The sequence below is a fragment of the Chamaea fasciata genome, unplaced genomic scaffold, assembly GCF_029207755.1.
Source record: "Chamaea fasciata isolate MVZ Bird 193981 ecotype frontalis unplaced genomic scaffold, bChaFas1.0.hap1 SCAF_3, whole genome shotgun sequence".
Lineage (NCBI taxonomy): Eukaryota > Metazoa > Chordata > Aves > Passeriformes > Sylviidae > Chamaea > Chamaea fasciata.
Genome location: NW_027094088.1, coordinates 110,607,029 through 110,620,133, shown reverse-complemented (window position 1 = coordinate 110,620,133; position 13,105 = coordinate 110,607,029). Strand labels below are relative to the sequence as shown.

The following is a 13,105-nucleotide window of genomic DNA, read 5'->3' as shown; positions in this document are numbered from 1 at the left end:
CAGGCAAAAGGAGAGCTGTTTTCTCGAACATTGTTCCCTGGAGGGAGTGGTATTGATACCAAAATGTAACTGAGATATCAACACCTCATGGAGTCCTGGCAGAGAGCTGGAGGTGACTCAGGTGACACCTTCCACTATCCCAGGTTGCTCCAAGCCCTGCCCAACCTGGCCTTGGACACTTCCAAGGATCCAGGAGCAGCCACAGCTTCTCTGGGAAACCTGTGCCAGGGCCTCACCACCCTCTGACTTGAGAATTTCTTCCTAATATCCAGTCTAAATCTCTCCTCTCATAGTTGAAAGCCATTTCTCCTAGTCCTGTCTGTAGCTGTTGGTATCCTATCTCTGCTTAAGACTGGGTGAAACCAGGTAGGTAAGTGACATATCATCCCACATATATTTATGAAATGTTTTGTGTTAGAGGCCATAGGAAATTAAATTGATACTGTTTTTCATCATAAGTGGCATTGTACACAGCAGAATTGTCTCATTCCTAATAATTTTACCAGGTCCATACAAGACTAATTTCACATCATCCTTCTAACAGGAAGCATAGCCATGGTCCTGCTACCAAGATGTTCCCAATCTTAACATTTGTGATTAATTTGTTTGGAATTAATTTTCAAGTCCCTTGCACTTCTAGGCTGCACCATTCTGCTCTGCTCCATATTTAAGGGTGTTCTGTTAAGTCATTTGGTAAAGTGTTCAGTTCTTGTATTGCCTGCAACAGCTTTTTGAGTCTAAAGGCTCTGTTCTGTACCTTTAACACGAAGTCAGTTCTGCTTTAGATCTCAAGATGTGTTTTTTTTTCCAACCCGTGCTTAGTTAATTATTAAAAATGAGTTCAATAATTAAGGAGTTATACAGATTCATCTATTTTTCAGCATTTGGAGTGTTTCTGCTTGCAGTATATTTTGGGGGAAGAAATAATTTAAATATACCACAGCTGTTGATCTTTTAAACATTTTCCCCTCAAACAGGTAATTTATTTACCTGTTGCACAGCCCAAACCCAGGCACTTGAAGTTATTTTATGAACTTGTTCATGTTTTATCTGAATTAAAGTTTGATTTCAAGGAGAATATATCATAATTCGGGCAAAGAAGCCTCAGTTATGGTCCCTCATTGACACCAGAGAGGTGTCACTGATTGTATCTTGTGTGTCACTCGTGCTGCTGGAAATGGAGGAGATTCTGAACTGGAGGTGTTGTATTTGGGAATATAAATGGGAAGCAAGGAAATGGATAAATGTGGTTCTGAGAGACATGGTTTGGTGGTAGACATGGAAGAGCTGAATTAATGGCTGGACTTTATGGTCTCACAGATCTTTTTTAATCTTAATGATTTTATGATTCTATGAAAGTGGAATCTATTAGACTCGTTTGTTTGTTCGGTTTGATTTTCCCTAACAAAAATGTACTGAACTCATTGGAAAATGGAAGAAGATTTTGAATAAGCAGAGAAATATCCCGCCCCACCTAGGTCATCAGGAAAAAAAGGTACAAGAATCTATGGATTGGGAAGCAGGTAGCTGAACACAGTAAGAGGTGAAAACAAGAAAAAAAAATAAAGTGGAAGAATGTTTGGATGCCTTGAATATTCTTTTAGAAGAAAAAATCCAAACAATTGAGAACGAATTCCTTAAAATTTTTTGAGTCAGAGCTGAAAAGTGGGAAGAAGCTTAAGAAAAGTCTTTTGCATTGGAGCATGTTTTGAATGCAGAATGGTGTTTCCTACTCCTCAGTGACAAGAGTTGTTGCCCAGCAGTGCTGCTGCAGAGTGTGTGTGACAGATGAACTCCACAGGGGTCAGTTGTGCGTCTGGACACAGATGCAGGAGAACACACATTAACACAGGCACACAAATCAACACCATAAACAAAATGTCCAGAGCTGGAGAGAAATTGTGCAGTGCTCCATGTGCAGATGGCTGCTGCCAGTCGTTGGCTTTTATGCCAGTCCTAAAATTTCACGAGAATCGCTCAGTGGAAGAAGGTAAATGAATAAAGTTGAGCAGAGTGCTGCTGGTAAAAGAATGCATATAGAATGATGTTAAGAGGGGTTTTTTGAGCTGTTTTGAGGATGAGGTCTGTGAATGGTGAAAGATGGGGTTTTGCTATGTCTGCATGAGAAAACAGCGTGGCCCTATAGATGCAGAACTGTAGGGTGAATGATGTATGTGCTGAGGATGCAGGGTCCACAAATTCTGGGGGCTACTACAGAGTGATTCCAGTCTGGCTCCATTGGCACCTACACTTTCCTATGTGTCCAACTGCATTTCAGCTTCTGCAGTGGTTTAACAGAATCCCAGGATGGGTCAGGTGGAAGGGACCACATTGGGTCATCTGGTCTCTCCTCTCTGCTCAAGCAGGGTCATCCCAGAGCACAGGGCACAGGATTGTGTCCAGACAGTTCTGGAATATCTCCAGTGAGGGAGACTCCACCTCCTCACTGGACAATCTGTTCAGTGCTCGGTCACTGCACAGGGAAGAAGTTCTGCCTCGTATCCAGGTGGAACTTACTGGGATCAGTCCCTGCCCATTCCTCTGGTGCCATCGCTGAGCCCCTGGAGCAGAGCCTGGCCCTGCTCTGAGCCCTCCCTGCACACAGGGACACACAGGGCTGAGGGCCCCTCTGAACAGCCCCAGCTCCCTCAACCTTTCCTGGGCAGGGAGATGCTCCGGTCCCTCCATCATCTTTGTCACCCTCTACTGGACACACTCCAGGGGCTCCATGTTTCTCTTGTCCTGAGGAGCCCAGAATAAGACACAGAACTCCCGATGCACCACACAGGGCTGAGCTGAACAGCAGGAGGTCTGTCTGATGCCTTCCAAAACAGTTTGTAATATGAACTGAAATACTCTAAATGAAAGATGTCTGGGAGATTTTCTTAGCAGGAAGTTGAAAATTTTCTAGTTTAAGAAAATGTAATAATACAGAAGTCTCTCAGGTTTAGATGCCCATCATTGACACACAGACCAAGTGCTCACATATACTTCAAGATAAAAGTGTATAAAGATTTGATTCTTCTGTAATTCTATTGTGGATTTATTGTCTTGGAAGTGCTACTTCTTATTTCCATCTTCATTAAGGAAATAGTTGGGACATGAGAATATAAGTAATGAAGACACTGGAGTTTAAGGAACAAGAAAGTGAGACATGATATGGACAGAGAAGTTTGCTTAATATAATTTGAAAATGATTTATTATTTAGAGGATGCAACCTCTAAACTCAGTGATTTCTGCTATTATTACTTTCCTGCAGTACAACCAGGGAGGACAGTAACTTGCTGTGGGCTAAAGGTAAATGATGATCTATTGCAAGGGAAGGAAGGAAAAGTATTCTAAAGGTGAGTGTGTGAGACACACGCTCTCCCCTGATGGTGTTCAGTGTGTTGGACCTCAGTGGACCGATCTGTTTCAAAGCCTGAGAGGGAAATGGAAATGTCAAAAGTTAAAACAAACTTCATTAAATGAAGAAAGCCAGGTTATAGGGCAAGATTTTTCATTGCTGGGGCTGCTTATACACAGATTTCATAGAATCATGGAATTATTGACAGGTTTTTGTGGGAAGGAACCTTAAAGACCATCTCATTCCAGCCCCCTGTGATTGACAGGGACAATTCCCATTAGACCAGGTTGCTCTGAGCCCTGTCCATCCCAGCTTTAAACCAGGAGCATGCTACTCCTATATGTTTGTTTGTTTGTTTGTTTGTTTGTTTGTTTGTTTGTTTGTTTTTGAGTTGACTGACTTTCTTTTAAACTTTTTTTTTCCTTGTTCTTTTCAGGCTGGATGCCCAGAGTAATTTTCACACACTTGAAATCATCAGCTAATGCTAGTGACACGCGATTAGTGCTCCAGGAACCTGTTGATTGGCAACCCGGTGATGAAATCCTGGTGGGAAGTTCAGGCCTTGGAGATGCCCAGCAGCAAAAGGAAGTGGCTGTAATCCAGTCTGTGAACAACACTGAGCTGCACCTTAGATCACCACTCAGGTATCTTTTCAGGAGCCAAGGAGATTTTTATAGCAGAGACCTAAACAAGGAGAAAATTTGATAAAAGTCAGGATTTGCTGTTCCCTGTGGGACATAATAACTATATAAATCCCTTTAACAAAGGTGGCCAATGATATTTCAGTTCCTCACTCCCCCTAAAGGCGGTGGACGTTCAATTCTGAATGTTTAAATTCTATGTTTAAATTCTGTATCATGCCCTTGAACTCAGAAAAGCTTTGAAGCAGAAAACACTGATGGGCAGTAAAGTCCAGTGGTGTCAGTATAGGAATGACAAAGAAACTTCCTGCATAGTCAATTTCTTGAGAATTTTTTTTTTTCCCCACAAGAAATGTATGACTAGTGTAAAAAAGAAATCCTCTCTTTTTGACTGAATTTCTTAAGTAATACATTGAAAGTGATTTTTTCACTATGGAAATCAGCTTCCATATCTCCAGTGAGTGTTAATTTCACTGCCTTACACTCCCTTCACCTACTGTGCATGGAGATCTTGGACAGACTGAAAACTCCACTTCTTATCATCTCCAGTGTTGAAGCACATTATCTATCTAGTGGCAACCTAACTCCAACGCTCAGGAAGATTAAGGGTATTATATTCAGAAATAATTTGGGCTTGAGGAAAAAAGTCCTGATGGTTTTCACCCAAACATGTTTTTGGGAAGAGAATTCAAAAGCTGAAATATATTGTTGTAAATATCAGAGAATCATAGAACATCCTAAATTGGAAGGGACCCACAAGGATCATTGAATCCAGTTGTTCGCCCTGCATTGGGAAATTCCAAAATCTCCACCATGTGCCTGGAAATGTTGTCCAAATGTTTTTTTGAGCTCTGGCAGCCTTGGAGCTATAACCACTTTCCTGGGGGAGCCTGTTCCAGTGCCCAATGACCCTCTGAATGAAAAACCTTTTCCTAATAACACAACACAATATAATATTATATACATAATCTAAGGAAGGTTTGAGTGCTTGTGAAACAAAAAAGATGAAAGCAAATACCAGAAAAGGAAAAGACACTGATGTGCCACTGTCCCTACTGAGAAAAGGACTGAAACCAGCTCTGAATTTGGGAGCTAATGGTCATAAACATAAATAAAAAGAAATCATAAATGTAATTCTCTCCATCTAGCAGGTGCAGATGCTATTTTTTTTTTGTCTTTCATTAGGTACTCCCACAGTATTGGAGAGGGATGGGGCAAAGGCCAAGGTCTGCCTTCAAGTGCTGTGGTGGCACTGATCAGCAGAAGGGTTGTTGTTCAAGGAAATGTCACACTGGAGAGGTTGTCCCACCTCAGGCAGTGTGCAAATGCAGGTGAGGAAGTCTTTTCTCACAGAATTGTACTGAGGAGGAAAACTGCTCCATTAAAATCCCATTGTGGCAGCATCACTGTGTGTTAGAACTCTTTCTTCCTAGGATAACTTTGAGACATTCCAATGCCAGGAAAGAGAGTTTGTCTTTCCAAACACTGTTTGACATTGAAGTGTGAAGTCTTGGGAGTTGAACTGCACTTCATTGTAATATCTCAGATGTATTATTTTCACATTGTTGTTTCAAGCCATCTTGGGAAAGACCCTTTAGTTTTGCCTGAGCCTAAGGGTGTAGAAAAGAAAGTATCTTCTGAAAACATGTTTCAGTGTACATAATATATTAAATTTTTAATTGTGTTTACTATTTAGTCACTTTAAGAAGAAGGAAAAACAAAACAGCCAAATGCTGTTTGTACTCTTTAGCGTAAAATATTGAGACGTTGTTTAGTGTTTAGGGTTGCCAAGGAAAAAAATAACAGGTGATGCATGAAGTATCACTGGTGAAAAAATGCTAAATATCTCAGTTCTCCTTTAGTTTTACCTGCATGAAAAAACGTGGAGTTTGACAGGTGGATTCCTGATTTACACCATCTATTTAGGAAGCAGAATCAGACACAGTGATTATAATGTGAACAGAGTTAGGTTATCTGGCCACCCAGGTGTAAGGTTTCCTTTAAAAAAAAATGCCTTGGGCTTTCAGACTGTGGCACAAAACTGCATTTGATATCTAGCAGCCAACTGCTTATATTACTCATGGATTTATGGTCCATTTTGTGTGAGACTCATAAATATAGGCTCAGAAACGCACTAACCGTTTGAGGTTTTTATTTGAGTTAAAGGATAGGAGGATTTCTCAGAGGAGTCACCAGAAGAGGAGTGAGCAGTGTTTTTTGTGGTAAATTTACCTTCTTTTGAAGAAAAATGAGCATTACTGGGCATTAACAGGCACTGCTGGAATTTAAGGTCCCTTCTGCTTTTCCACTGAACAAGCCCAAGTAGCACATTCATAGTCTGAATGAGTCTCACACCCATGGAAGGGTCTTTCTGGAATTTTACCCAGCCCTATGATTTAATTTTTTGTCATATAATGGAATCCAAGAATGATTGGGTTGAAAGGGAAGTTAAAGATCATCTCATTCCACCCTCCTGCCCTGGGCAGAGACACCTTCCACTGTCCCAGGTTGCTCCAAGCCCCGTCCAGCCTGGCTTTGGACACTTCTAGGGATCCAGGGGCAACCACAGCTTCTCTGGGCAACCTGTGCCACATTCTCACCACCCTCAAAGGGAAAAAATTCTCCCTAATCTCTATTCTTGTCTTGAAACTGTGGGTAGCAACAGTTCCCCATCCATCTGCAGGGAGAGTCAGGAGAGCAGAGTTTGAAAAACCCCCAAAATGTCTCATTTCAGTCTAGTTCTATATATCCATGCCCAATCTCCTTTTCAAGAACCTCACCTAAGGGAAATCAAAGTCAAATCCCTCTTCCTCATGCATACAATTATCTAAAATTAACTCCAAGGGGCGGTCCAAGACATAAAACTACAGCTTGTTTTGATACATTTCCCTCCAAATTTCGATACATTTCCCTCCAAAATGTCCAGACTTTAGGGAAAAAAAACCATGAGAGTATTTTGAGGGAACATCAGAAATGTTTGCCTCTGTTGTCTTTGGGCCCATGTTTCACATCCCTGCTAGAGGTGGAGTCTCCCTGGGTCAGTGGGGAGGATCTCCCTCGGCACACCCCACCCCATGGAGAGGGTGCCCCGTCACAGCTCTCACTGTGTTGTGCCCTAGGTCACTCAGGGTGTTTGTACAGGAGAAGTGAGAGGCAGCTGGGCTCTCGGGACCTGGGGGCCATCGTGGTTGTGGAGGCCTTCCAGGGCCAGGCCAGTCGGCTTCAGCTGGAGGGGGTCCAGTTCCGCCACATGGGCCGAGCGTTTCGGCATCACCGCAGCGCCCTGACTGTCACTGGCAACACCTGGATGGCAGGTGAGTTGTCTTCTGTCAAGTTTGGCAGGCCAGCTGAGGAACAAGAGAGGCTGCTGCTTGGTGTAAAAGTAGTTTATTACATGGCTGGATCAGTCTCATGAAGGTGAGTGTTACAGTCTGTGCCATTGTTAAAAACGAGGTTTGTTTTCTTTTGGTGAATTTTAAAAAATAGCTTTAATAAAAAGAAAAAAAGACAAATAGGAGACAGGAAAAAAAAGCATAGTATGATTAGGCTGGGTGACTTGGTATTTAGTTAAGTGCACACTTTGCTCTTTCAGAGGCTTTTTTTGAGTACTCTTTTTTTGTATTAGTTTTGTTGCATATTTAAACTTTTTTACAAACTAGATTTTGTATTTCAGGAACTGTCTAGCATGGTTTTTCTTTGGGTCTGCTTTTTTAGAGTATGCGTGTTTCTTGGCTGTGTTTTTGTTATTACTTTTAGTTTGGGCTTTGGTCCCCACCTTTCACAGACAGTTGGTGTTGATAATTAGCATGTCAGCAGCAGGGTATTTATTATATGTTCACTGGAAGTTATTTTAACTAAACAGACTGTCTAGCTACAAGCATAACTACATATTAGCTATTTTACTACTATGTATAAGTTTTGCTAATAGCAGAAATAAAACCCACATTTTTATACATATAGCATTCACTTTAATATTTGTAAGAAGCTAACTTTACAATATACACTCATAACATATTATATTAATACAACATAACTTTTTAACATAATGCATATACTATTTCAATATTTGTGAAAAGCCAATCATATAATATGTATTTATAACACTATCATGCAAAAGCCTTCTACATAGAGTCCCCATGTCCCGAGCAGAAGCAGCAGCAGCAGCAGTCCTGATACAATGCATTATATTCATAAATCATCCAGTCAGCTACAAACACGATGCTATTCCTGTCTTTTTGCATCTATCCTGGTTTAACACAGCTGTACAACAATGGTTGTAATTTCTTACACAAGCCTTACGCCTATCTATTCTGTCTAGCAATGTTAGCAATGCTGTGTTATGTCTATGTTATGTCTAGGACTTAGCTAACTTCGTACAAGGTAATGCAACTGAACTTTAAACTGGACTTTAGGGCTTTTATATCAACTAATACAGTCTCTTATTTGCTTAAGGCACTTAAGCACTTATTTTTACTTAACAAAAACTTACATTCCCACTTTGTGTCTGTATCTCAGTTTTTCTGAGGCTTTCAAACCAGCCCCTTCATTCTTTACTGCCTCTAAGCCTGTTGTGCACGGGGTCCTGGGAGATTTCTATCTGGTTTCCAACAGTTTGCACTGGAGATACCCACCTTCTCCTGCCCAAAGCTGGGGCAGGCACTCACAAAACCTGCTCAGATCTTAAGACAGTTGACAAATTGGATTGTTAAATGTGAAAAAAAAAACCCCTCACCTCTAGTCTAAGCCTAAGCGACAGAGTGATTTCACTTGCTTCGCTTCCTTTGTATCTCTGCTTCTTCCTAAAATAATACATTTTTTTTAATGCAACACTGCACTTTTGATGTAGAAGAGAGTAGCTCTGGAAATGAATGCACTGATACACTATGAGGGAGCCCAAAAATGGCTCAGGGCTGGCGAGTTGCAGGGGCCAGCATTTAATTTTATCACCCAGAGCTTAAGGAACATATCAAGTTCTCTTGACTTTGTTGCTGTTAAGTGTCATATCCATCTCTGTGGAAGTTGCAGTGAGGGCTCTGAAGACTGGTGGTGGTAGGGGCAAGTTAGGTGGGCTCAAAAAAATATCTTAAGGGTCCTGGATGGATTTTCCCTTCCAGATAAGCTACATTTGCACCTCTCACGGAATCATAGAATGGTTTGATTAGGAAGGGGCCTGAAAAATCATCTAATTCCAAACCTCTGCCATGGATTGGGACAACTGTTTCCTGTGCCGTCTTCATTACTGAGTGAGGGTCAGGGCTTCCTGGTGGCAGAAGGCAGCACTGGCCGGGGTCTGGATGATGGGAAGGTCACCATGCCTGGCTAGAGAAGAGTGATTTTTGCTCACACCACTCACTTCTTTCCAGACTCTTATATCCGTGGGTGTTGTGTTCTGGACTCCTTTGGCCAAGGCCTCCATCTGAGCGGGATCTCCAACCTCAGTGTGGATAGCAATGTTTTCTACAACATTTCAGGCCATGGGCTTCTCCTGGGTAAGTGAGGCAGGCAAATATCTGCACTGCATACAGCAACCTGTGCTGATTCCCATTTGCATGAAAACGCCTTTGGAGGAAAGAATGGCAGTTCCTTAACTGCACTCTGAGAACTTTAATCACAACTTCTGCAATTTTTGGTGTCAGTGAATTTGGAATAAAGCTCCCACAATTCCACACACAACTCCTAGCAGCTACTTCCATTTGACCAGCTGTCTTTCTTCAGGTCAGTCTTCACTTGATCAGGATTAATTATATTTTAGTGTAAGAATAGTAGATTTTTGGGGGGGGATTGATTCATCTGTCTTTGGAAAAGTGTCATTACACAATATTTAAGACCACAGCTCAGTGAAGCATTTAAGAGCATATTACCTTTAACTTCAGTCATTTGATGTTGAAGATAATGGAATGAAAGCATATGTTAAAAGTTAACCAGAGGATTTAGCACTTAAATAAATTGGAGCTTGGAGCAACAAAAATGTTAAACAACCAAATATTTCTCCTAACCAACCATCAGGAGACTGACTTAAAGCATCTTCTGCTGGGATCTCGTGTTGTCTGAATACCTGAAGATATAGCTGGATTTTTGTTTCCCTAAGAGATGGAATAAAAATGACCAATTATGAGATAAACAGAGGGGAAAAAAAAAAAAAAGAAAGCCTTCAGTTCTGATCCTGCAGTTTCCCACACACAGAGTCCCTGTGCTGGGTGCTGTGTATAAACATAATGAGGAGTGTTATATCATGATTTAAACAGGGAAGTTTATAAACCCAGTGTGGTTGTAGACACCTTGCAGATGAAGAGAGCTGGCTCAGAGAGATGCAAGGACTGGCCCAAGCTGATGTACAGAGCCCTTGCAGCCATGGGGAAGCAAAGCAGGACCTCCAAGCTGCTGGCATCCTTTGGCTGACTCATGTTGGGATCTGTCTGAGTTAAAGGACTCTGAGCTGTTTTGAAGTTTAAACCTGGATACTCCTTTTCCTCAAAATGCTTTTAATGACTTCACTGTCAGCAGCTCCAGAGGGTCTGATGGATTAGTTTATATATAATTTTGTTGCCTGTGAAGGAATATTTATTATAGCTGGCCGTTTGCAGCTCTGGAATTAGATTCTCTCAGTGATTTCCCCTAAAATCCTTATTTTCAGAAGGTTTGTAAGACCATCACAAAACGTCACTCTAAGCTTAAAATTTTTGACATATGAGGTCTAAGATTGAAAGCCAAAACCTCAAAATACTGTATGGCTGTTAAAATTACTTCTTTAGCAGTACTCTGGTAGCAGCATTGTTTGTAGTACATACAGACTGGAAAAAATTGAGAAAACTGATTCCCTCAAAAGACTGAGGGAAGGCTAAAAGTATTTATTGCTATCCCAAAAAACAAAGGGCACAGGCTTTCTTGTGAAGTGGCTTATATTTGGGGTAGTAATGAGTTGGGAAAGGATCTGTATTATGAATAGAACTTGAGCAGGTGTATTTGAAGATAATGACTTCTGTTGGATAAACAAAACTAAATGGATGTGATCTGCTTCTAATGTAGGCCAGAGAGAATGACCTATGCCATTCCACACATGATTCCACTTTGTATGCTGCTTTCCAAAAGTGCTGATCACAGAATTATGGAGTCATTAGGCTTGGAAAAGACCCTCAAGGTCTTCCTGGTTCTGGAAGTTCAACCATTAAACTGGCCCTGCCAAGCCCACCTGCGACTGAACCATGTCCCAAATTCCATATCTCCATGGCTGCAAACCCTTCCAGGGATGGTGATTCCACCACTTCCCTGGGCAGCCTGTTCCAATGCCTGACCACTTTTTAGGTGAAGAAATCTTTCCTTATATCCAACCTAATCCTCCCCCGGAGCAACTTGAGGCCATTTCCCCTTATCCTATCAATATGTCTTTATTTGGACTTGGCATGTATGGAACTGTCCACTCCTTGCCATTGGGTGATCCATGTCTTTACGATGTAGTTTAAAAAATGTTTATTTTGTTTTCTTCTTCCTATTTCTATATTGTAACTGGATCTGGGGCACCCCAAGAGTCTGTGTTGCCTGATTGATTGGTTGATTGATTTTTCCCTTGCTCTTCTCCTACTCCATTGCTTGGGGGGGAAACCCCACACTTTTGTTCAGAGGTGCACACGGTGTTTTTCAGCCTGTTTAGAAATGTTCTTACAAGTAAGTAGGGTAGTGAATGGAGACAGGAGATGAAGAAGACTTTGAATTCTAGTACTGCCAGGAGCATGCCTGTGTGCACATAGGTGAGCCTCTTTCCCACTCTGAACTACTCTGAATCTCTTTTCCCAAGTGTAAATCTGCTTTATAATACATATTTTATTTATTTTCCCCATAAACTTGCAATCCAGAACATATGACTTGTGGTATAGTCACATACAGTATAATATAATAAATACCTCGTACAGGGAAATATATGTGAATATAACACCTGGACTTGTGTATTTTGAAATGCGAATCATGATAATAGAGGGTTTCCAGCTATATGTACATTTATGTTTATTTTTATGTTTTCCTCCTCTTATTTTTTTACTTTTATATCTATATCTATATATCTATATCTATATATATATATATCCTTTTCTTCATATTTTTTTTTCCCTTTAAAGGTGAGGGACTGGAAGAGGAGAACAAAATCTGTAACAACATAGTGATTGGCCTTTCTGTAACTGATGGTTTATCCAATATTGAGACACTGTCACCAGCAGGGATCTACATCAGGGCTCCTGCCAGCCACATCAGGGTAAGAAGTTCTGGTATAAGACATAATACTTCCTTTCTAATCAGAGGTATCAGAAAGACACAGAGCTTCATTTATCTGGGAGATCACATACACAATATTTGTTTCTTGGCTGAGCTGTCAGAACCTGTGCTTGTGATGGGATATTGAAACAAGTGCATATTACAAAATAAATTATGTTCCTGGGTAAATTTATTACTGAGAATTTTGCTGTGTTTGAGTGGAATGGAATATTACAGTGAGATAATTCATCCTGAGGTACTTTGAAAATTTGTTTTATTTTATAATACTCACAGATTCAGAAAACTTGGAAAAAGTTTAGTCTCAGCTTCTCTAGAATTTCTGGCATTGTTAAAAAACCCTCAGTTTTAATGGACTGACTAAAAAAACAATAAAATTCAGCACATCAATTACACCTCTGTCTGGATTTAAAATCACATTGAACATACAGCTGAAGATTTGCATTCCATGGTGAGAAAGAGAATGTGTTCCTTGTCCTACGAAAATGACATTGATTTTTAAAGAAACTAAATTTCTCTTTTCTAAATGGTAATAAAACACCAGGTTTTCAAAGAGCTAACAGCTGAACAGCCACACATCAAAAATCTGAGCTCAGAAAAAATACTTTTAATCACTAATTCTCTGATGCTTTCTCTTAGTTCATACTCTTTTTTGGTCTTCTATTTCAGAATAAAGAGTCACTTTTATGTATTTCGTGGAAAAATATGATTTTCATCAACTTCAAACCACTTTTCCTTCCCAACTATTTTAAGGAATTACATTGAGATTGACCTTTCTCACCACACTTTCAGTAGTGAAAAATGCATATTTTCATTTTAAAAATAATCCTAACCTGTTCTATTGTTAACCCCCCATAA

General features: G+C 40.5%; 1 protein-coding gene across 1 annotated transcript in view; it reads left to right on the top strand.

Annotated features, from left to right (window-relative positions):
* PKHD1 (PKHD1 ciliary IPT domain containing fibrocystin/polyductin) overlaps positions 1-13,105 on the top strand; it is a 237,385-nt gene that overhangs the window by 99,013 nt on the left and 125,267 nt on the right. Inside the window, exons 38-42 of the mRNA XM_066180094.1 lie at positions 3,784-3,991; positions 5,174-5,319; positions 7,108-7,302; positions 9,352-9,477; positions 12,097-12,230. Coding sequence (XP_066036191.1) covers positions 3,784-3,991; positions 5,174-5,319; positions 7,108-7,302; positions 9,352-9,477; positions 12,097-12,230 — 809 coding nt within the window. The remainder of the gene's footprint in view (positions 1-3,783; positions 3,992-5,173; positions 5,320-7,107; positions 7,303-9,351; positions 9,478-12,096; positions 12,231-13,105) is intronic.